The following is a 23,378-nucleotide window of genomic DNA, read 5'->3' as shown; positions in this document are numbered from 1 at the left end:
ATTACTCGCATTATACGGATATACGCGCCGCTCCTCTGGGGCTAATTTCTTCAAAACGACTCCAAATGCCACCAAAGTTGTCTGGGTGAGTAAATGGTCGTATTTAATCCTAGAAATAAGGTCCAGGTTGTAAAAAACGAAAATTATCCTTTAAGTTCAGCAATTAAGTATAATATGAACAATACTATGCAAGGAGGCTAGCATATTTATGCCCATATCATTCAACTGACTTTTTATTAGAATGAGTGACGAAACAGAAGCCTGTTTTGCATGATTGTCACAGGATAATTCAGATTTATTTCAACCTGGTATATTTCCCATAAGTGTAGCTATTGTGGTTCTATATGCCATCCTAATGTCCTCCATTGTAGTGACTTGGGGACATGAGTTCTTGCAATGATAAACAATGTTTATCAGGGCAACAATAACAGTAATGTAGTTTTTGTCTAGGTTTGTAGGCTTTGAACAATGCTAACATATGAGATTCTTCAAGATGAACTTTTCAATACCCAGCATGCATAGAATTATGTCATCCACTCATAACAACATAGGATGGACAAATGTATTTATCAAAATGGGAGACATAATTTAATGTCTGTCTGAACCCTGGAGTTAACAGTTTAATTCACAGTATGAACAAGGCTGGGATAGGGCAACAGCGGCTGGGTCCAAGGAAAAACAGGGAAAGGAGTGAAAACCGTTCATAGAGACCCTAGCAGAGGGATTCAAATACAGAAAAGTGACCATATTAATACATTTCTCCACAAACAAAATTTCAAAAGAATTTTGAGATTGTGAGATTCTTACTTTTTCTGGTCGATAGAGAAATTAAACAAATATTTTTTGGTAGACTGGCAGACTGTATGAACATCCCGGAAGTGCAGCAAGAATTCAGATGATATACCACATCAGAGTGCTTTACTTTTATTTATATTTATATTTGTAACAGCTAACTGTAACCTTTCCGAAGATATTGGACAGTCTGAATCCACCATCTATCCCTTTGAAGGGTTGTTAGCAGATGTATGTACATTTTGGCAAAACATAATTTAAGTATTATTAATTTCTCCCCCCTGAGAGACAAGACCTTTTAAGGGTGATTGTATGCAGTCTATTAATGGCTAACTTTCACACCTATGGGCCTGCTTCCATTGTACAAATACTACAAAGGGGGTAGGGCAGGAGATTAGAATTATCCGGCCATTGCACTTGTGGCTCATGCATTAATGGTTTCATCCATGCATTGCATACTGCCCAATGATTCAGTGATCAGTGGCTATTTCATTGGTCTGATATAATTACTCTAAAAATGAAACAGGTTCTACTCAGTTACAGTGTATTACCTCAATAATGTGCATGTTCAAATGCACATTATTGAGGATCAATGCCTACTGTATGCTACGCCTTTAGTGTGACGATGAATCTGTGTGAGACATACCAAATGGAACAGTTGTTTGATGGAACCTTATCTCCTATGCTGTAATGGGTGCCGTTGTCATCATAGCAGCCACACTGGTCCAAGGCGACACATTTCATGGTGTCTTCATTAAAGTAGGGCTGGGCTTGAGGACACTGTGGATAGCAGCCTGCAACACCATTAAAACATTTTGATTAACCTCAGTAGAAATACGGCAGAGTATGGCAAAATGTTAAAGTGCTGTGTTCAAACTGTGCTTCTGTCCAAAGTGCTGTGTGGTCACAATTTGCCCCTCCTTTACGCATTCACACACACATTGACACACACTGATTGCAGCAAGGCACCATGCAAGGTGCAGGCCTGACCCTTGAGATTTGGGGTTTAGCCCAACGACATTTTGACATGTGAACAGGAATTGCTGGATACTGACCCACCAACCCTGTGATCAGTGGATGACCCTCTTCACCTCCTAAACAACAGCCACCCCTTTAAATATAGTCCTTGCAACATTTTAGAGATACAGTTCCCATCCTTTGGATTCCAAAACCAAGCACATTTGTATGCGGACTCGACAATGATCTCCCCTTTTATCCTGCCAACACACCAATAAGCCTTGATGCAAAACAGAAAATGACAGAGAAAGAGTGGCAGGGTGTGGCACACAGGTATTATCCTCAGACATTTCATGGATTGCTGAATGTTGAAAGATGATGATGACAGAGTGATTGCCCTCATTTTTTTCCCCAATTGTATTATTTCCCTGGGGTTGGTCTCAAATGTTAACCTTGTGCAGGTCTTTGGCTAGGGGTTGGGAATCTGTGATTTATAGCACTAGCAGCAGAGCAACAACATAGCAAGCCGGAATTAAGTCTTTTTCCTTAGTATTTTCCTGGTGATGAGTCACACATTGTGTCTTTATTTTTTGTTTTGGTCAATGGCTAACAAAACAGCTGCAAAACAGATGAATTAAGATACAAAACAAACTAACCCAAAGAAATGAGAACTTTATACAGCATGTTATTCCTGATTTGTCGGTTTAAATGAGAAAAAGTTTTGCAAGCATATCCATCAAAAATACATGAAACAGAAGGGACCACTCCATGCCCAAGTGGGAACAGCAGTAATACTGAGTGGGGTAGCTCTAACACACATATGTCTGGATTAAAAGCACATCTGATTGATGTTTGCTTTTACAGTGTGTCTCAACAGAGGAAAGGTCAATCATTTAGTTGGACTGAGTTGGACTCAAAGCCTGGCCTTAAAACACAGATCCTACTAGTCGAGAAAATACGTCGGAAAAGATTTATCGAACCTTCCAGGGTGGTGACGATGTTGGAACAGTTTGCTGATGGGTTCTTGCATGTCTTCATGCAGCCAGCTCCACAAGGCTTGTAGTGCCACTCACAGTTACCAGGGGAATTATAGTAGTCACAGAAAATTGCTGCAAGGGACAAAACAAGTTATTCTTTGCTCTGTTGTAAAATGTCAGGGTATTACTTAATATTACAAATATAATAAAATATGTAAAAGATACAATTCTGATTTTGTTTTAGCACCCGGGGTGCCCACATTCCTGAAATTCTGTAGCTCAGATTTCCCTGCTGTGATGGTGGCCGAACTTACGGCACAGCTTTGGCGTTCTCCATCTAATGCAGGTCCCAGCATCTTTACAAGCTTTGGCATAGGCAGCCACCACAGTGCAGAGACACTCACAGTTCCCTCCATTGGTACAAGCGCAAGTGTCTTTCACACAAGCAGCATAGTATGGAGAAGGATCAACCTTGAAAACAAAATAATGTTCTGTTTAGCAGAATAGGAAAGGTCAAGGGAAACAAAAATACTGTCCTTTGTTGGTAGTTGTAGAATCAGGAGTGGCTTTGCAATAGCAATAGCAAAACAGTTTTTTACAGTGATGATGGGCCAATATTTGACTGGAACAGGTATATGGACAGACCACCCAACTAATCAACACACAAAGTAAGCAGCACTTAGTGCCAATGATTGAGAGAAACAGCAACATTTCTGTAATTTCCTAAATACCATGTCATCTGTTTACATTTATATGTGTATCCATGCGAGTATGTTTGCTATCTCCATAATTACCTGTAAGCGACACCTACTGAAGGTGTCACTGAGGATGACTTTACACTGTATTTCGGACCATGTCTTTCGGTAGAGGTTGGACTCACAGGGGTCCTTGTTTTTCTTGGTATTTAAGCAGGTGGGTGCAAGCTTCCAACTGTTACCAAATTCTAGAACTTCTGTCACTGTCTCCTTGGACCGTGCGGTCCAGTCATTTTTACTGTTGCCGTCGTAGTTTCCACACAGACCACAGAATTGACCCTGAGAGGGAGGAACCCAATGATTGTTGTCACTGAATAATCCTTCATGCTGTCATGTTTTGTCTTCACCAACTCCTGAGGAAAATATTCTGTTCCCTAAACTTGATGCAGAGTTCACTAGCTAGTCACTAACTTTTCAAACCCATAAGCTAAAAGAGGCTAAAAGGTAGAGTTGGTGAGTTGGATGATGATTTCAGCACTATGAAAAACCCTTTTACATTGCGTATAGTCATGATATATGTTAATCATATTACATATTACAAAATATTAATCAAAAACATTGATTAATCCAAGTTGTTTTGTGGAATAAAAATGTCCTGATGTGAAGATTCTCATGGTGTAACAATAAGCCAGACTGAAGTAAAGTGGATTGACTAATATCTATGCTTTGTGAAAAAGCCAGTTGTCAGTCAAGACATGCAGACTTGATTTTTTACCTGGTACTTCGAGCTGGCTTGAATGGAAAGACTGGTCTTCCGGTCCCACATGAGCGAAATCCCCGGCTTGATCGTCATCACCAGGTAAAAACCTATCTTGTATACCTGAAACTGGCTTCTGCCCTTTATCACAATGAAGGTCTCATCTTTAAGTTGGAATTCATTATCCTGTGGGTATCAACATTAAATATGCATTTTATTCCTGTACAATTCAAGTGAGGTTGAGTTATCAGTTGATCACTTTGTTTCCTCTAGTTTTCGACTGAAAAGTTAGCTACATGGTATGTATTTATGCTATATTGTCAAAAGGAACTTTGGTTCCCTCGTAGCTGGAATTTCCTGTTCTTTCCCTGCAAAGGAACACATACAACTGCACCATGCATGGCCATCCATTTATTCTAGTATTATGATCATTATTATAATCTTGTTATTGTGATCTTGTGTTTGAGGCAGAAGATGGGGCCAGTGTGAATTTGTCGTATTTACCCCCAGGAAGATCTTGATGGTCTTAGAGCAGGTGAATCCCTCGGTTCCACATGGAACATTCTCAGTGACAATTCTGAAGCTGCCATTTCTCAGATCAGTGCTACAGTAGTCCTGAATAAGGCAAAGGCACAGAATGCAATTACATGACACCATCACCGAAGTTATTGTCCCTGATACAATAATGTTTTCTGCAATAGCCATTCAGTGTATTGGCGCACTGGATTGAGATTGCCTACCTAACCATGAGACCCTCACAGGAATCGATGCAGCATATAATCCATCCAATACGTTCTCACTGAAATCTGCCTACTGCTAACTCTTCAATCTCCTACAGCCATATCACAGCTTTATTAAATTGTTGCTAATGCTAGTGCAACATTTCCTACTGCTGCTGCTTCAGATTAAGTGTTCAACAGGCAAAACACAGGGGCAGCTTTTATTATGAAGAACACACAAGAAACGAAAAGCATTTGTGACCGTGGTACAGGGCTGGTTAAAGGCATAGGCCATATTTTCCAACTTGCGGTAACAAATGAAAAAAAGGAGGAAAGAAAGAAAGAAGAAACTTTGCAGCCTTAGTCTTTTTTATCTGATCAATCTCCACTTGAACTGTGTGCACTTAAAGTGTGGGATGGCTTACTGTTCGATGGGCTGCATATCACAGAAAGCCCAAAGTTTGTGACATAAGAAGTGCTAGAGATTGCCAGACTGATTGACTGATGGACAGATGTCAAGAGGCAGACATCTATTTGCATATTATATGTCCTAATGAAAATGTCCATGCCTTCAGGTGTGCAGGGAAGAAAAGTTGGTACTTAGAGTTATGTTGTAACTTAGTTAGAGTCGACCCTGCATAGCCATTCATCCACAATGCATTAACAAAACAAGACAAGGGTCATTTTGGGTATGTTGACCAGGGCTAACATTTTAGGGATTACAGCTTTAATCACTTTACATCTGTCCACCTGCCACTTTACCTGTAGGAGTGTGTATTCACACTGTCCATTGAAGTCAAACCTCTTATCATCAAATGTGTTGTAGTGACCATCGCCATAGAGGCCACAAACTGCATCACAATCATTCGGGGTGCATGTGAATTTCCCTTCTTTGCACAAGCTGGGGACACACACACGAGACACAAACTTTCATTCATGTGAATCTGTGTAGAAAAATCATTAAATAGCATTTTTTTAATACCAATGCACGCCATGTTTTTTGTGGTTTGATTTATTTGAGAATCACTAGCAGAATAATCTGTAATTTTGCTCTCTCACTGTCCTTTTGTCAAGGTAAATCAAATAACTTTGATGTATGAAAACACCAGATGTTGGTGAAATCTGTTTAAACCCTTTTACTACTTATTTTTAGGTATTTTTCTATAAAGTTATTCCAGAGTGGGTTTTGTTGAGATCTGTTTAAAGCAAATCAAAGCTGCTTGTCAACTACTTGTACAAAGAGCTGTTGTCTGTGTATTTGAGCATACACAGTATCTAATATCCTTAAAGTTAAAATGTTGTGCAACTGATTATGGCTTCTACACACCTATGTCCTTATGAAACACATCAACAAATCCTTAGTGTCAATTTAATGTAAAGATTGTTCTGAATATTATTAATCCAGAACAACACACAATAACATACATCTTTTGGAGGGAATATGCATGAAAAATCCAGATGTTCTATTCTGTCACAGATTCAACAAGCAAAACATAATTTATTAGTTATACTAAAATATTGGAGAGGATGTGATGAAAACCAAGCCTCGAAGTAATATGTTTTGGTTTTGCCAATGAAAATCCTGTGTGATATATATTTACTTAATATTTGACTCACGACTGGAAAGATATAATAGGGAAAATTCAAACCATTAAACAAATCACATTTAATTTAAGAGGGAATTTAGAATTAACATATATATGAAGAAAGTGAATAGTAGAATAACATATTAACCTTGACTTGAGACATAATAGCTTTATTACGTTATACCAAATGTGTATTGGCTCTTTTGTTTGTTGTTATTTTTTGTTTTGTTTGTAACTAAATGATTTTGTCTGTTTGTTTGTATATATACATTGCATTTATTATATTTGACCAGTCCCCTGTCTTTTCTCGCTGATCTTCAGATTTGTGTTTTCAGAAAAGACCATCTTTGAACTTGGTTGCATTGTTATAAATATTGTTTTTTCAGTTCAGTGAATTTGAGATCAATCTGAAATAAAATCATTGTGGAGGGAAATGTTTAGTGTGTGCGTACATAATGTACTGGTGTGTATCTTAAGCACTGTACAAACCAGATGTTGCAGTCTACAGTCACTGTGTCTCCAGGCTTGTAGAGTTCATCATTGTGCCAACATGGACACATGGTCTCATTGACACAGCCTCCTGCTTCATCTGACACCATGCCATCAGGGCACATGCAGCCTGATTGACAGCCCTCACTTATCTGCATCCAAACAAAGTGGAAGGTGAAAAGAGGATGTGAGAACAACATGGACTGTGCATGCATGTCATGTGTGTTTGTTTGCCATGTATGTATTGAAGTGTGAGTGTGTGAGTGCTATGCTGTACACAAGCTTTGTTCGCAGTCCTGCAGCTCCTCTGACACTCAGTCCCAGTGGTCTGAGATAGACTACTGGTGCAGTCAAAGTAAACCATGGGGGCAATGCATGGTGTTGAGGCTGGATAATAAATAACAAATTCATGATAAATCATATTATGATCATGTCAAATTTCCCAAAGTCAAATTAGCAATGAAGCATTATATCATTCACAAATTCAATTCGACAGTTAAGCACGATAGCATTCAAACCACATATAGTTTACATTACAGAATTACAGGGATGTGTCCACATGTAAAAACCTACATTGTATCCCCCCTCTGCAGCTGAACACTCCGTCTCTGCAGGAGCTGTGAGAATAGGTATGATGGGACATGAGAAATAGAGTTAACGTCATCAGCTGGCATCCTGAAATCATTCTTTTTCTGTCATCCCTCTTCTGTGACGTAGACTTGCTACAAAGTTCTCTAGCTTGGCTTTTGACTGTCTCCTTGTTTTTTGACCAATTGTTCCTTAGTGACAAAATGCTAGTGGAATTGGTGCACGTCATGCCAGAATTGATAGAATGGGAAAAAAAAATAAATGTATTCCAATTTGGGAGTGTTCACATGTACTAAAAATCATACTTGATAAATGAAAATATAAGATGACTTAATTTTTTTGTCACAAGTTATTTTTGTCATGTTAACAAGTGACAAAAGATATAAGCAAACTGCATACAGCACCATTTTAGCTAAATTGACTGTATTAGTGCAATCAAATTTTATTTAAATAACAGCAAGCCATTGGTTTGTTGATAGACACATAAGTAGTTCTTTTCAACTGTTCAGTGGATATCCATTAAATTTTGTTTAGACATTCAAGGTGTATTGTATAGACTTTGCTGATTCCCTGACTTTTAATCTAGCATCACCAACACCTTTTCATACATAAAAAATACCTGTGGCATTAGTGACAGTCCCAGCTCGGCTTCTCAACTGTCATTGTGAGCATGCTGCCATGCTAACATTATCTGATCATCTCAAAATACTTACACAGAGCTGCTAGTGGGGCTGTAAAGGCTTGTCTCCATTACTGTGGCTCTTCCGGAGAAAACTGTCAGTTGTCTGCTTAGCACACAGTGTTTCCTTTCCTCATTTTATTTAATGAGTGTCTGAATTCAAAGTGTAAAATGTATGCTCTGTAATACCATAGGATGGAATAACAATGTCCTATCCACAATGTCAATTTACAGCTCACTATAAAGCAAACTAACTCTGACCCCGTAATGCTCTTGATATCACTATACTACACTCTATATTTACCATGTGGTGCCGTCTTCCCTTAAATGCCTTCCAGCAGAATAAACAGTGTCTTTAAAATAGCAGGGACAGCTCGCACTGGGCACACAATGCTGCGCCTCATTCATGTAGGTTCCTTCGGGACAGCCGCAGCCGTCCACCATGGGGAACGTGGTCTCGCAAGAGATGTCGGCTTGGCTGAGGGAGCGGCAGGTACGACCGCAGCAGGTCATGTTGTAGCCATACACCATGCTCGATGGACATTCACTGAAGCTGCCTGGTGGGAGAGATAGGAGGTGAATGGTAACATGAGAGCGTATCTGCCAGCTGAATCTAATTTTTTCATGCAGGTTAGTTGTTTGTTGTTGCACCAGGCATCACTCCGTTGTTCATGGATATATATGCCTTTTGCCCAAATGTGTCTTTTGTATTCATTACATTTCAACAATAGTTTGTTGAATACTGTGATTTTAATGTGGGATGTGAGAGAATTGGCTCTGTGTCTGATAATATGGTCAAACAACACTCTTGTGTGTAACAAGGTGAGTGATGTCAACCTCTCGAGAGTTTCGCATGTTTTCCAGCAGTCACTATGATGTTCTCTTCAGCCTGCGTCTGGCTCACTTTAAATACTAGTAATTGTATTCCTCTGTGGAAGTGGGGATAAGAAAGTGCTCACTCAGCAGGTGCAGCCAAACACACACACACACACACACACACACACCCTACCACACACACACACACACTGATTAGCCACCGCAAGTGACACCCCATTATCCTAAATCATGATTGGCTATTTTTTTATTTTTTTTGAGGACTAAAAAGTAAGTATTGTACATGTGGAATACTTTTATATTAAAATGTATATTGCTTAAATTCATATTAAATTAATATCTATATTATAATATAAAACTTAATTATGTAAAGTAGTAGTTTTTGTTTGGAGGCGCTGTTAAAACTGGAAATGCTGGAATGTGAGAAACTGGAAGATACTGTAATGTTAGTAATTAAAGGAGATATGACAAATGGTAAACAGATGCTATTCTGATGTGTGTGTACGCTCTTTATGCCACCCCTGTATATGTCAGTGCACTACTTTGAGCATCCCTGTCAACAAACGCTGATTTAATGTTTATAGTAAAAGGCTGTGAAAACTATTTTTGGAAAACTGGCTGTTACAACCTGCTTTTGAGAACAACCTGACCAAGAAATGCGAGACAGAGTGGAACGACGGCTCACTGAGGAGGTTCCATTTGTCTGGCTGCAGCTTTATTAGGCTCAGCCTGAGCCACTGGAGTGTAGTAAGTAGGCCACAATCATATTCGTCTTATTGTCTTGGTGTGAGCTGTTTTCCTGAATTGTCTGCCAGCTTTCAGGTGGTTAAAAATATTGGGTCTGTTTCAGAGTATGTTTGCCAATACTGAGTAACAGATTTGTGAGAGCAGAATAAAACGAGCCTTGAGCTGCACATGTAGTCGTGTTTGTTTGTTGTGTAACTTAGTCTCTATGGTGCTGATGCAACTGTTATGATGTTGCTGTTTTCGGGACTGTTTTGCACTAATAATCAGGGTTATTATCGGGTTATATAAACTAAAACTGAAACTAAAATTAAAACAACACATCCTTTAAGCAAAACTAAAAATAACAAAACAAAACAAAACAAAACAAAACAGAAATGATATTCCCTAGTTACAAAATAAATTAAGATAAAACAGAAATGATAATGATAATGATGAAATGAAATTTCAGTTTTAGTTTTTTAACCAGAAGGTATCAGGTTCATTATTTTACATTGTCCACAATGAAGTGAAATGAAAATACAAATACAAATATTTGAAGCATTTGGTAGCACATTTTATGAATGGATTTTGTATGTATATGTAAAAAGACTAAAAATAAACCTTTTTGAAAATCTGAACATAAACTAAAACTAGCAAACACACAACTAATTAAAACTAAACTAAAATGAAATCTAAATGAAGACAAAAATGTAATAAAATAAAAACTCGGCCCTCAGACTGTTAATACACTTGAATGTACTTTACTTTACTGCTGCAATTAATAATAATACTTTCATCAATTCAAAGGAAATATGTTGCTCTTGATTTGCTGATGTTGCTCGTGATCAGCTCTTACAAAGCCAGCTTCTCTCTATTGCCACAATTGAACAAAATGGTCCTTGATGTTTTACTCACTGCACATATTATTCCTCCAGCCACTGAGGTGGATTCCAGCTGCCGAACAGGCGTAGACATATGAGGAGACCGCAGCACACATGCAGTCCTCACCTTTGTCACAGCTACAGCTGTCATACAAGCAGTTCTATAAGGAGATACAGTGGGCATAGACATATTAACCAGGTAACACAAGGTTGGTTAATTTGTCATTACAGCTTTGTGTGTGCGGACTTACATCTTCGTATTTGTCGGGGTTAACGGCAGAGTGGCAAGGAGCGAACACTCCATTGTGATCGGAGAGCTTGGAGCACCAGTACCGGGCATGTTCTCCTGAGACACAGACACATAGAGAAATGAAATGGTTACACAGCATCATATGGCCTGACAATGGCATGGGTAACTAAAAATGTGGTGTGGTATAGTATGGTTTCATTCATATGTTATACTTTCATACAATATGATATGACAAACTTCAGATGATATGCTGTGACAAGACATTGGAGGAGAGAGTCTTGTTGTACCCTTGTTGCTATCCTGGTTACAGGGGTCTCTATAGTCTGTCTTAAAGTCAGGGCAGTTGGTTCTGGCTTTCCATGAGTTGGTGAAAGCTGCAGTGGTTCCCTCCACCAGCCCACTAATCACCTTGAAGTCATCACTCATTATGTCGTTGAAGTTCCCACACAAACCTGTTGGATGAGGTGACACACATTTGCACAACTGTAAAAGTTTGATTAGGATAAAGCTACAAATAAAAATGTGCAGGAGGCTTTTTCCAGAAACTGCCAATAATAAGGAGGCATACCAGAGGTGGTTCCTTTGAGTGTAGTGTTAGCTGAGATGAAGACCTGCATCACAGGCGACAGCTGGACCGTCAGTGTTATGCCCACTTTGGTGGTTATGAGGATATAGAAGGATGATGGCTTGAAGATACTCAGGTCCGCTGCAGAATCAGGAGTCATTGAAAACATAGAGAAAAAGTGTTTCAGTAACTTGTCAGTCATGGACATATACACATTACTGTCAGATGTCCATCCTCATTTAATCTCCTCCTCTTTGTTTGGGTCTTATTCTTTTATGTGCATCTACGGCATCAATACAAATCAAAACTCTTTAATCATATTAGCATTTTTTATTCTGGACTTGAGTGAATTATGGCTGTGACTAATGACAACTGATTGTTTTTATATTGTTTACATTCTGTGTGTCTTCTGTATGATCATTTCAAGTAACTCACGTGTGAAGAGTGGAAGATTACGTTTAGTTTTATGCACACGGACCTCCCCAGAGTCCTTAATTTGAACAACCTGTCAGTTTGTGGAAAGATACATTTTAGATTATATCAAACAACAGTTTTTCCAAAGAGCTTTTGGATTTTGTTAAACTTTTAAACATGCTTTGTGAGGTGTGGTGTAAGGATTGCACAACTTTGATATTATCAGCTAAAACTGTATTGCCACTCTCTGTGTGAGTGTGTGTGTGTGTGTAGCTTACCACAGATTCGCCGTTTAAGGACAGGGTTACACTTTTGAGGCAGGTCTTGGTGTCAATGTTACCACAGCTGACCAGGTCCACCAGCACATAGTATGAGGAGCTATTACTGTCCTGCAACATTGGGACAAAACATGAAATTAATGATTGAAAGATCAAAAACTGGTGACAGTAGAAAAAAAAATTGATACATTACACTCATGTCACCACGCCACAAAAACGAACCTCTTTAGGAGACACTCAAATTTCTCTGTTCATGAAATACTGAATGGGTTCATCATACAGCACATTCATTACAATTCATTCTTCATGCAGATGGTTTCATGGTTCTAGTTTGGAATGGTGGAACTCTGGTTTGTACGTGGTGGTATACAGTGTTGCGGGTGATGATGTGTGCTACCTTTATCAGAACGTAGGAGCAGTCCCCATGGAAGGTGTAAGCTTTTCCATCGAAGGTGCTGACGTGAGCTCCTCCCTCCAAAGAGCAGGTTCCTGGACAGTCCCACTCTGTACACCTCCACTGGCCACTCTCACACACACTGCCAGCACACACACACACACACACACACACGCACGCACACACAATTTTTTTGCAGCTGTGTAACCAGTGTTCAATGTATGCTGCTTTTTCATTTTAAGTAGCTTGATTATTTATCTAGTGAGAAATACTTTACTACATTAGTTATGCTACAATGCTTTAAATAAAACTTCCGAAATCTATAAATAGAAATGATTTTGCCGTGGCTCATTGTATCGTGTGCTGTACGTGCACTAGGAGGGAAGAGGGATAAATTTGCAGATTAGGCTGATTGAATGTTTAAAGCAAGAGGCATGTTTCATGCAGACTTCAAACTAATGGCAGAGGAACACTGGTCAGACTATTTCACTCCCTGCTCAACAAGCTAATATCAGTTTTTCAACGGTAACAACACGTGGTAAATGAAGACGCCTTCTTATGTCTCAGGACATATTACAATATGCATGGGTCTTTGTATGCCTGCCACCTGCTGTTACTTAAGAAAATAACCCCACCAAGTCCCCAGGAAGGACCCACGTCCTTCCCTGCTCCCCCCTGAACACACATGAACATGAATGAAAAAGCTGATGGTAAAACAGGAAAGCTAAAGATGAGTAAAGTTCCTGAGGTAAAATGTATTGTTTGGCCTTCATTTGGCTTTGTTAGAAGCTCCTGGGTGGGCTGGAGGAACTTAAGGCCAGTGGTGAAACGTAACTAAGTACATTTAGTTTTTACACTGTGGTATTGGTACGTCTGCTTAGATTTGACTGCTTCTTCCACCGCTGCTGCTCTGCACAACTTATTTTAGCAGTGGTTTTAAAGTAGTGGTTTCATTCAGGTCCAGACCTAGACCAGATGACAGCACGCTTCAGTCAACCACAGCTGAATATTCTAACACTGTGGATTAAAGAGGAATGCATTTAATTGCAATTTACTTAAAGGTTTGACGAAACAAAACAAACAAAAAGAAAGATGATCATGATGTTCTAAAGCCATTAATGTGTTCTTGTTATGGTTTTTGGATTTGAGTTGAGGCTTTCCCTGTTTCATGTTGTAGAGTCTCTCTTCATGTGTTGTGTTTTGATTTACTTCCTGCCTTGTGTCTGGCCCGCCCCTGTGATTGTAGACTAGCTTCACCTGTGTGTCATTAGTCTTCCCTCTTGTGTATTTAGTCAGGCTGTTTTCCCTTTCAGTTGTCAGGTCGTCTACGTTTGTCCCCTTGTCCTCCGGTTGTTGCTTGTATTCCTCGTCTGTATTTCTGCTTGTGTGTCTTGTGCCCTACCAGTTTGTTATTAGTTTAGTTAATTGTATTTTTCCTTGTTCTTGGATTTGCCCTGACTGGCCCTCAGTTTTTGTTGCCTGCCTGGAATCAGCTTTTGTTATTAAAGCTCATTTTTTGTTTCTTCAACCTGTCCTGTATTTGGCTCTTTTTGAACTGCCAAACAAAACAGTTTTCTGGTTTGGCTGCTAAAGTGACTGATACCAAGGAGGAATCCACACTGAGTTTATTCTAATTAAATCAATGTACAGTGAACAGGGATGAAATGTGGGCACCGGGGTGTAACAACAACATTAAGACGTTTATCTTAAAGTAAGCATTCACTGAACAAACTCTAATTTGCATTTGTAGTCGTCACATAACTGTGACTGTAAATTAATTCTTAATTCACACACAAGATAAAATCCAATTTTTGGAGATTATGACAAGTTTCTTCACACATGATAATGATGATATAAACTGGAGAGATATGAACAGTAATTTGAAAACTGGACCAAATAAACTTAATATGTCAAAGTAAAAAATGTCAGTAATTCTTATTCATGAATACCTTTACACCGACATCCCAATAAAAGCACCAAAGTTCTCATCTTACCAGGATTCACAGTTGAAAGAGAAGGACTCTCCTGACTTGTAGACTCTCTTGTTGTGCAGACATGGACACTGATCCATTTTAATGCAGCCAGTTTCACTAATATCATCAAAGACCAGTCCTGAGGTGGGGAGGAGAGACAGTGATTATTACTGTCATGCTCTATGTCTGTGCGTGAGACGTGAATGAGATTGTGTGTGCTCGAAGTTTCATGACTGTAGTGTAAAGTGTGTGTGGATACCGTCAGGGCAGCTGCAGCCATCGTTACAGTGGCTGTCACATGTCTGGCTGGCCTGAAGGTTGGAGCAGCTGTTAGGACAAGCACTGCTACACTCTGAGAAGTCCATGTTGTACGGACATTTCTTGTCTGTGGGGACAAACAACTTAATGTCGCTGTACCAGTGACAATCAAACAATTCTGCAAAGCCTGTAATTCAGGGCCATAACATTAAAATGAATCCTCACAGCAAAAGGTTTCATTCCTCCACTGTTGGGCCTTGCTATCTGCGTGGACACACTGTCTGGCGTACGCTGAGATGGTTTGGCAGAGGACGGAGTCACTGTTGTTTTTAGAGTTGCACATATCATACCGACAGGCCTCCCTGAAGGAATTTACATCCAGAAGCTGTTGGCAACTGCTGAATGGAGCACTGGAGAAGATCTGGTCACAGACTTTCTGAAAAAAGCAAACAAAACCAGTCTGTCAGTTACAAAAATCCAGTTTGAAGGCGTAACAGTCTTCAGATATATAGATCATTTTTTTTCGCTTGCATACGGTTTCTGACGTTGACAACGCATACACAGCAAAGTGCAGGACAGTGTGAGCTTGGTGGTGGATTCAACCTTTGTTTCAAAATCTCAAAAAATCATTGACAGCAAGGCGAAAGCAAAGTTAAAAGAGAATAAATACAGACAAAAAAATTTAAGAAAACAAACAAATAACAACAGAACACAGGTGAAACAGTTGGATTCACAAAGCAGTAGTCTGTTTGTTTGACCTTTGGTACAATTGTGTTACGTTTTAATGTGTGTTACAACATGTTCCAAGAGTGTGCAGCACAACAACTACAAGCAGTTTTCTCAAATTCAGTGTTTGCACACGGGACATGAGTATAATGAGTAGAATAACTGTCACCAGTAATGAATCTACAGGCAGACTGATAAACTGAAGGTAGTGGTTAAAGGATGGAGGCAGAGGCGTGTCTGTAGACACTTTATCACTATAATCCAAAACAGACAAGAGGACGGCCTTATTTATCCACTTACTGCTGAGCACAGGAAAATTAGCCCTGTTTCTGCACTAATATCCAAAGTATGTCAGTGTGAAATTTGAATAAGAGATTTTGATCCAGTCAGATACCACGTTGTTTATACTCTGAGACCCTCTCAGTACTACGTCCTATCAGAGAGATAACATGCAAACCGGCGTCCACAACATCTCTGGCTTTAGAGAATGGCATATATGTAGTTGTTACGTGTTTGCATTGAGGGCTCTTTTCAAACGTGCATCTTGTAATTTTTCAAATGCTTGTTTTAGGATTTCAGTGGTTGAACATGCAGTATTAGCATAGCAATGCAGACCTGTATAGTGTGTGTGAAGATTAAGGTAGAAGAGCGGGAAATGTTTGGTGAGCAGAGCATGGGATTTCTTGTACTTTAAAAATGATCATAAAGAGGCTATAATCATTTCACAAAACTATGGCCTTTACTTTGACAGTGGTGAAATGTAATGTCATTGCATGATGTTGTCACTCTGATCTGAATGGAATCTCCTTTTTTCTGCCAGTCCCCACACTGAGTGTTACAAATATCCCACTGACAGTGCTCAGCTATGAGTACTGCATATTCATCTCCTACAGCCCACTGAAAAACAAATGTCTCGCTTGTCTTCTGGATGCACAGACTGAGATGACAAAATAACTAAAAGCCAGTGATTGAGTTTTTGTAAAGAAACTCTTCTTAACATCTTTGATCGATAATGCTCAGTTACAACGGTATTTTCCGCATAGTCTACTTGTAACAGAGTATTTTTCCAATGTGGTATTAGTACTGTTAAACTCACACACTATGTGGGTGTAAGTTAAACCTGAGCTCGGTTTCTGACTGCATTCATGAAACGGCTGCATTTATATGATTACTGAATGTCTGTGTATTGAGTAATTCCTTTTGTTCAATGATTCAGTTTTGAATGGCTCCATTTTCCAGACATATTTTAAAAACACCAGCATGTGTTGCTGTACACACCCTGGTTACCTACCAGACTTACTCCAAAATACTAGCACAAAAATCATGATGTGTTTAGACACAGTATATCATGAAAGACAGAGCCGGTTAAGTACCTGCTTTGCACCTTAAGATCAAAATATAGTTATTAGACTGTTGATGAAGCTAGGTCAGTACAACACACTGACCTTGCTTGGGAATTACTGATTATTGAAAAAATATATTTTTCGAGGAGTAATGCTCTAAGTGAAGGTGCATTTTTCAGCCCTGGCACAGGATAGGGCGTCTGATCCTTCACACACGTCACTTCATGAAATGTTCAATGTAAATGTGTTTGAGTATGATAAAGAGTGAAGCGTTACCTCATTACCACAGTTCAGGACTGGTTTGAACTCAGGCTCCTCGCAGGTCTCTGTCAGCTGGTTTGCCTTGTAGCTCTCAGCATATTCTCTCACAGACAACAGCGCTCCTATGGAACAGTACAGTCAACACACAGCAACGATAATGGTAGGATTATTCATCCCAGTGTCGTGCAGTTCGGTAAACACCTGCAACGCCTCCTTCTTTGAGTAATATTGCAACAAATTGAAGGAATGTAATTGGGAAATATGTATTTTCAAAAGCATTTATGTATTTTCAAAAGCATTTTTTTGGCCAGCCTTTACTAAAAATTCTTGCAATAGTCACTAGCCCCAGGAACTTGAACCTTGTTTGGGCTTTTTAAATCCACTGTGTTTTGTGAAAAATTCAAGAAGACACAGGACATGTTTGGGTCACTGCCACCAGACACAGCATGCCTAATATTAAGGAGACGTTCACACATCGAGTGGCCTTCTACTTCCCATTGAGTGGTGTCAGTGTTAACATACATAGATAGATACCTGCATACCTTTCAGTGTTAAACAGACACATGACTCCAGTCTACAGCATATTTGCACTTTCTGATGCTGAAAAGGTTCTTACCATTTTTCATGAACTCATTGGCTAAACCGTCGAAGTTTCCACAGAGTCCACATAAGTCGTTCTGATATTTGTCTGATATTTCAACCTGTAAACAAGTCCCAAACACATGGTAGTTACTAGCAAAATCACAACTTTGTAATTAATCATCAGCAGGTTTTTAAGGTTTTGTCACACTATTAATAAAAGTTTGACATATGTCATTCTTTCCATGTAATCCATTTGGGAATATGAGCAGATCATACTCAGATTCATATCACAGCTTGTCTGTGCTCTTTCTGAGATGACTGGAACTTTAGAAGCTAAACAAAGGCTCATTTTCCAGGAAGTGTTCCTGTGGAGAAGCTCAGTGTGCAGCGTGCTGTGTGGGAGCCGGTTCTGGCTAACCTCTTGGCTTTAGCAGTGTTTGGTTTGAGTAGTTATTGTAGGAGAGTCGAGCTTTTGTTTTCTAGCTGCTGCGTGACCTGTTGTTTAGTCAGCAAATAAGAGAAGATATTTATAACGTCAAGTATCAGTTGTAAGATCCAGTATTGTGACTACATCCCAGAGTAACATTAGGAGCAATTAAGCTATGGAAAATGTCTCCCTCTCAACATTTGCAAATATAATTCTGTTCACATATTTTATACTATTATACTATTGAAATTCTATCAATCTACCTCTAATGAGAAATCCCTCACCAGCTTCACGGAGCAATGCAATCAGCCGCATGTTTACTTACAGCAGTAACATTTGCATTGTGGTTTTCAGGCTTGGCTTATTCAAATTGTTTGCTTATCTCTCCAGGACATGTCCAAACTCACCCAGTGACTCACTGCTGCTATGCGTTTGTCAGGCTGCAGACTGATACCTCATCTGTGGAGCATCTTTCTTTTTAGCCCAGTTTTTGTGCTTCAAAACAGGTCTGGGTGAGATTTTAAGTTGGGCCTGGAGTCAAGGAAAAACTGATAGCGCCATAAATATTAATGAAGTAGTTAATGATTTAATTCAAGCACGTGTGTACAAACACGTCTTTGAACCCTGGAAGTCTGTTTTTGTTTTAGTTCGTTTTTACATAAATTGCCATAATTAAAAAACAAAATTAAACGCTCATAACTCAGTAGTCCCAGCTGTCGCATTTAATTAAGTCCAACCATCAGACAGAGAGTATATTACAGTGCCACAGGGCTGGTAACGACTGAAAGCAGCTTCAACTCTTTATTTAAAAGGTGGTCGTTATCAGTGGTAATTATGTTTGCCTTTTGTCAGACTCACCACTAATATTATTCAACTTGCAAACAATTATGATGTTACTACTTTATGAGCTGACTAAACTACATTGACTGTTTTCACTGCACTTACCAACATATTTCACCCAAGTGCAACACTATGGCTCTTGAATATGGTTTTAATAGCTTTTGGACAACAATGTAGTTCTGTAGCAAAGAGTGATACTTTGTGTTGCCAGACTATGACAGCACAGAAAATACGTGTTCGAAAGATAAGTTCATTGTTGGTTTTGGTCTTCTTGTGAGATTTGTTGGTAATATTAAAATGAAAAGATAACATCAGCTTTAGCAGCGTTTAAACAGTTAGATGGCCACAGATTCATGCATACGTAACAAGCATGTGCAGAAAAAGACTCATGCAGTTAAGTCAGATCCTGCTGAGTTGCTATCAGTGTGTTAAAGAATGTGTGGACGTACACCTGAACACAAAACTGAGGACAGACATGTGTGCATATGTGTGGGTGTGCTTCATACATCCAGGGCGTCATCTAGGTTCCAGGTAGCTCTAATTCCCAGGTCAGCTTCAACTGTGATAGTATAGTTGGTCCCCTTGACACTCATCCCGAATGTGACGTGTGGTAGAGACACCCTGCAGTTAGTGTGAAAGTGAGACAGAAAGCAGCAGCTCACACAGGATTCTTCCAACGAGAGTAATAACTGTGTCTTCTGTGATTGACAGTCAAAAATGATGAAGTCAAAAGGCAAGTTTGTGAGGAATTCAGCTTCACCTGGAAAATGGGAAGAGAGCAACTGAGGGAAGTGGCTAAAAGCTGCAGTCATATTAGACAGTCCCCAGCTGTCCCACAATGATACAGGTTCAGGCTAAAATGTAGAAATTCTAGATGACGTTGTCTTACTGCCATTTGCTGTTGCAGGTAGCAAACAAACAACAAAAAAGAGCTAAAAAGCTTGGCAGAGCTGCAGAGCTGGGTGTTCATGACCTATGACTGACATTGCGTCAGTGTTCATAAATATCAAACATTTTGAAGAATTCAGGGTTGAATTATGACAACACACAAAGAACAACTGAGAGGTTCTGAGTAATTTGTTTACAGTAAGGCATCTTCTGATCCTCCAAAGTGTGACTAAGCTTGTTTGCATTTCACTTCACCAGTGTGAATCAACTTGAAAGCTGCTGTCTGCCTCCACTGGGAGGCACTGAAATCATGCATTTTCAAACCCTATCAATGAGCTTCATTATTTAGAGCCTTGATGTGAGGCTAAATAGAGACAAGATTAGTCCTACTTTGAAATGTTACCCTGACAGCTTAAAGACTAAAAGCAGCTGAGCCAATAAAGACAAACAGTCCTGAACCCAATCAGACTGCCTCATCAATGAGCTGTAAGAGTCTTGATGTAAAATAACTGTAATATTCCTTCTTGCACCGTATTTGCTTTGTATAAGCTTTGACAGTTTCGCTCTGTATCCACATGTCCTTTTGGCAGTGAAAGATTATCATAATGCTGCTCCTGTTTATTGTTTAGTATATTTTATTGCCTAAGTATATTTTCATTCTGTTATATTTTTAATTGCTTCACGAATATTTTTTTTTATTGCATGTTGGTTTATTTTATTTTATTGTAGTTATCTTAATTTTATTCACTCTTTCTAGTCTTATCTTTCTTACCATCTAACATGGGGGTTGCAATGAAAATTTCATTGACATGTGCAATGACAATAAAGACTCTTGAATCTTGAATCTTGAATCTCCTCCACCATCAAAGAGCTTTGCTGAGTCTCATTTAAGACTGCCAGGGGAAAGTTTCTTAGATTCCCATGTCTTCTCCTATGATGTTGAAAATAGATTTTAAAATATCACCAATGCCAGCATTAATCTGGCATGTCAAGGAGCTGTGTCTTTCAGAGATGAGACACCTCAACATCGGTATTCTCTCTTGTTTTAAAACAAAATAAAAGACAGCCTGAGACAGCTGAGACTGACAAGAACACAAAGGTGCCTCATTCAGTTGAGGTAGTTGCAGTATTACAGATACTAATGGTCACACAGTTCTAATGTTGTGAACATTTCTAGAATTGACATCTATCATTGCTGAGGTGCTGGTCCCCAATCCAGCCACTGTCCAACAAAATGGGCAATGGATTTTCCAGAGGTCTGATAAATAAGCAAGAGGCAGCTAATTCTAATCTCCTCGGGCCTAAAATATTGATGAAGCTTTGTCTTCATTGAAGATGACTTTCTGTGTCACTTGTGTGTTATTGCATTTAAAGTGAAAAAAGGAAGCCATGGCCAGCAGAGAAACAGTCTGCATCAGAGTACAACATCTTTCTAAGAGAGAGGAAACTAACGATTGCAGGAAGTCATCTTTGACTCAGAATGCTGCAACAAAAACATCTCTTGTTCTAATGAAATACGAAATATTTCACTGATTTACAACCACTTTTTCTTGACTTCATCAGACTTCTTATGTTCCAGATGTTCTCATTTGGATTGATATCAAAGAGGGTGTTACTTAACACTATTAATTAGAGAAAACTGGCTCTTTATACATTTTTTCATACCAGACACACTGATTGTTGAGGTTTAGAATTAGCCTTTCAGGCACTCTCAACTGGAGCACTGACTGTGGGAAACTGTAACTTATCATACTGTAACGTGTAGTCTATTGTTTACAGTAAGAATGAAAAAAGAAATGGCAGCATGCCACCAATTTGCAATATTATTCACTTTTCTCTTATACACTAATATGTAGATGTGTCTTTTTTACTAAATAGTTTATTTTTATCCATATACCTGGGCTATTCCACAGTCTGTCCATCTCACCCTGTGGCAAATTGTAGAGACACCCGCTGGATCTGAGCACCCTCAGCTGGGAATCACTGATCTAACCATTGTAACTTTTATGTAAACAACTAAAGTGATAATCAATAAGTAAAAATAAGCAACCGGATGATAAAATCTACCTCACAAGAATTATTTGAACCATGTTATAATCACTAAAAATTCTACACATGTGTCTTTAAGTGAAAATGCCTAAAATGCAGACGGAAACCTTTAAAAACGGTTGGTAGTAATCACAAAGAATCTTACCTCATAGTACTCTTACTAGCTTTTCAAACTTTCAGTTGTATATCACACTCTTCCTCAGTGAATAGGGTTCAGAGATGTTTAAAAAAAATCTGAAATTTTATTTACTTTATTGATCCCAAACTGGGAAATGACTTCTCTGCATTTCACCCATCACTGTTTGAAACACACACATGCACCATGCAACATGCAGTGAAACACACAGGAGCAGTGGGCTGCCTCATCAGGTGCCCGGGGAGCATATAGGGGGGTTAGGTGCCTTGCTCAAGGGCACATCAGGCGGCTAATGGAGGGGGAGGGGATACTCCACCACATCCAAATTTTTCTGCCAGTCCTGTGGGGGAATCGACCTTCCGATCACAACCTCTAGGCTGCCAGCTAGAGATAGCTATCCACATGACTGCTGATGCAGACTGTGAGATGTGGTTGAAAGGTTCAGAAAAGGCTAGTAAGCAGAGCATGAGATTTTTTTTTTTTTTTTGCCATACTACTGCTTTCAAGGTAAAGAATAAGCTCAAGAACTCAACTCATCCTGCAATACTGCAATACTGCATGTAAACACTTGATTAAAGCAACATCAAAAATACAGTGTACTAGGTTTACATATTAGGTAGTTTACTGGACTGAACTCACATTTTGCCATTGACAGTTACTGCGGTGCGGGACAGCTCCACCTTGGAACCTTGCAGAACTACGATGATACTGGCGATGGTGGTATGGCTGTTGCGCCTCACGTTGATGTTGAAAGTATCTACGGAGTCCTTACAGTTCTTGACCATGAGATGGTTACAGGTGGAGGGCAGCTGGAATAATTCTCCATCAAAGGTCTTCCAGTGACTTTGTCCCCAAGTCATGCACACTCGGCTGATGTGAGATGCATTAGCTACAACAACATGAACATATGAAAACATCAGCGTGTTTCCAGGAAAAAAAACCTCAGTTAACTGTAGAGAGGAGAAGAAATTATCTTTGAATTTAGAAAAAGCTCTTCTCACAGTATGTACAGCATGTTTCACATATTCTGTATTAGCTTGTTCTGACACTCACTGAGTGAAATCAAACCTAAGATGCCACAGACTATTTTACAGACAAGGAACTATTGTAGATATATTAAGCTCATGGATACAACTCAAAACCCATAGCATCTCTGGAAATGTCTTCTATATGTTCAGACAATACTTGGCAGAATGACATGACTTTGCATAGACTGTAACAGTGAAAGATCATTGGCGATTTAAGCCTCAAATCAAAGTTTAGAGGTCAAAGTAGATAATTTACGTGAAACGGTATCTTTGGAGTTTACGATAC

At 39.2% G+C, this 23,378-nt stretch overlaps 1 protein-coding gene across 1 annotated transcript; it reads right to left on the bottom strand.

The window, feature by feature from the left end:
- Positions 1-612: 612 nt before the first annotated feature.
- Positions 613-18,466, bottom strand: LOC121608164 (mucin-2-like). Its single transcript, XM_041939336.1, has 21 exons — positions 18,436-18,466; positions 17,158-17,264; positions 15,038-15,248; positions 14,814-14,939; positions 14,576-14,693; positions 12,585-12,723; positions 12,188-12,298; positions 11,931-12,000; positions 11,499-11,636; positions 11,218-11,382; positions 10,932-11,026; positions 10,715-10,841; positions 8,544-8,796; positions 5,660-5,798; positions 4,683-4,793; positions 4,197-4,364; positions 3,521-3,760; positions 3,041-3,197; positions 2,730-2,858; positions 1,439-1,586; positions 613-712 (listed from the first exon to the last, which is right to left on the bottom strand). The coding sequence occupies exons 1-21, from the start codon at positions 18,464-18,466 to the stop codon at positions 613-615; spliced, it is 2,883 nt and encodes a 960-aa protein (XP_041795270.1).
- Positions 18,467-23,378: the final 4,912 nt, after the last annotated feature.

The sequence above is a fragment of the Chelmon rostratus genome, chromosome 1 (assembly GCF_017976325.1).
Source record: "Chelmon rostratus isolate fCheRos1 chromosome 1, fCheRos1.pri, whole genome shotgun sequence".
Classification (NCBI taxonomy): Eukaryota; Metazoa; Chordata; class Actinopteri; order Chaetodontiformes; family Chaetodontidae; genus Chelmon; species Chelmon rostratus.
This window is presented reverse-complemented; position numbering and strand designations above follow the sequence as displayed.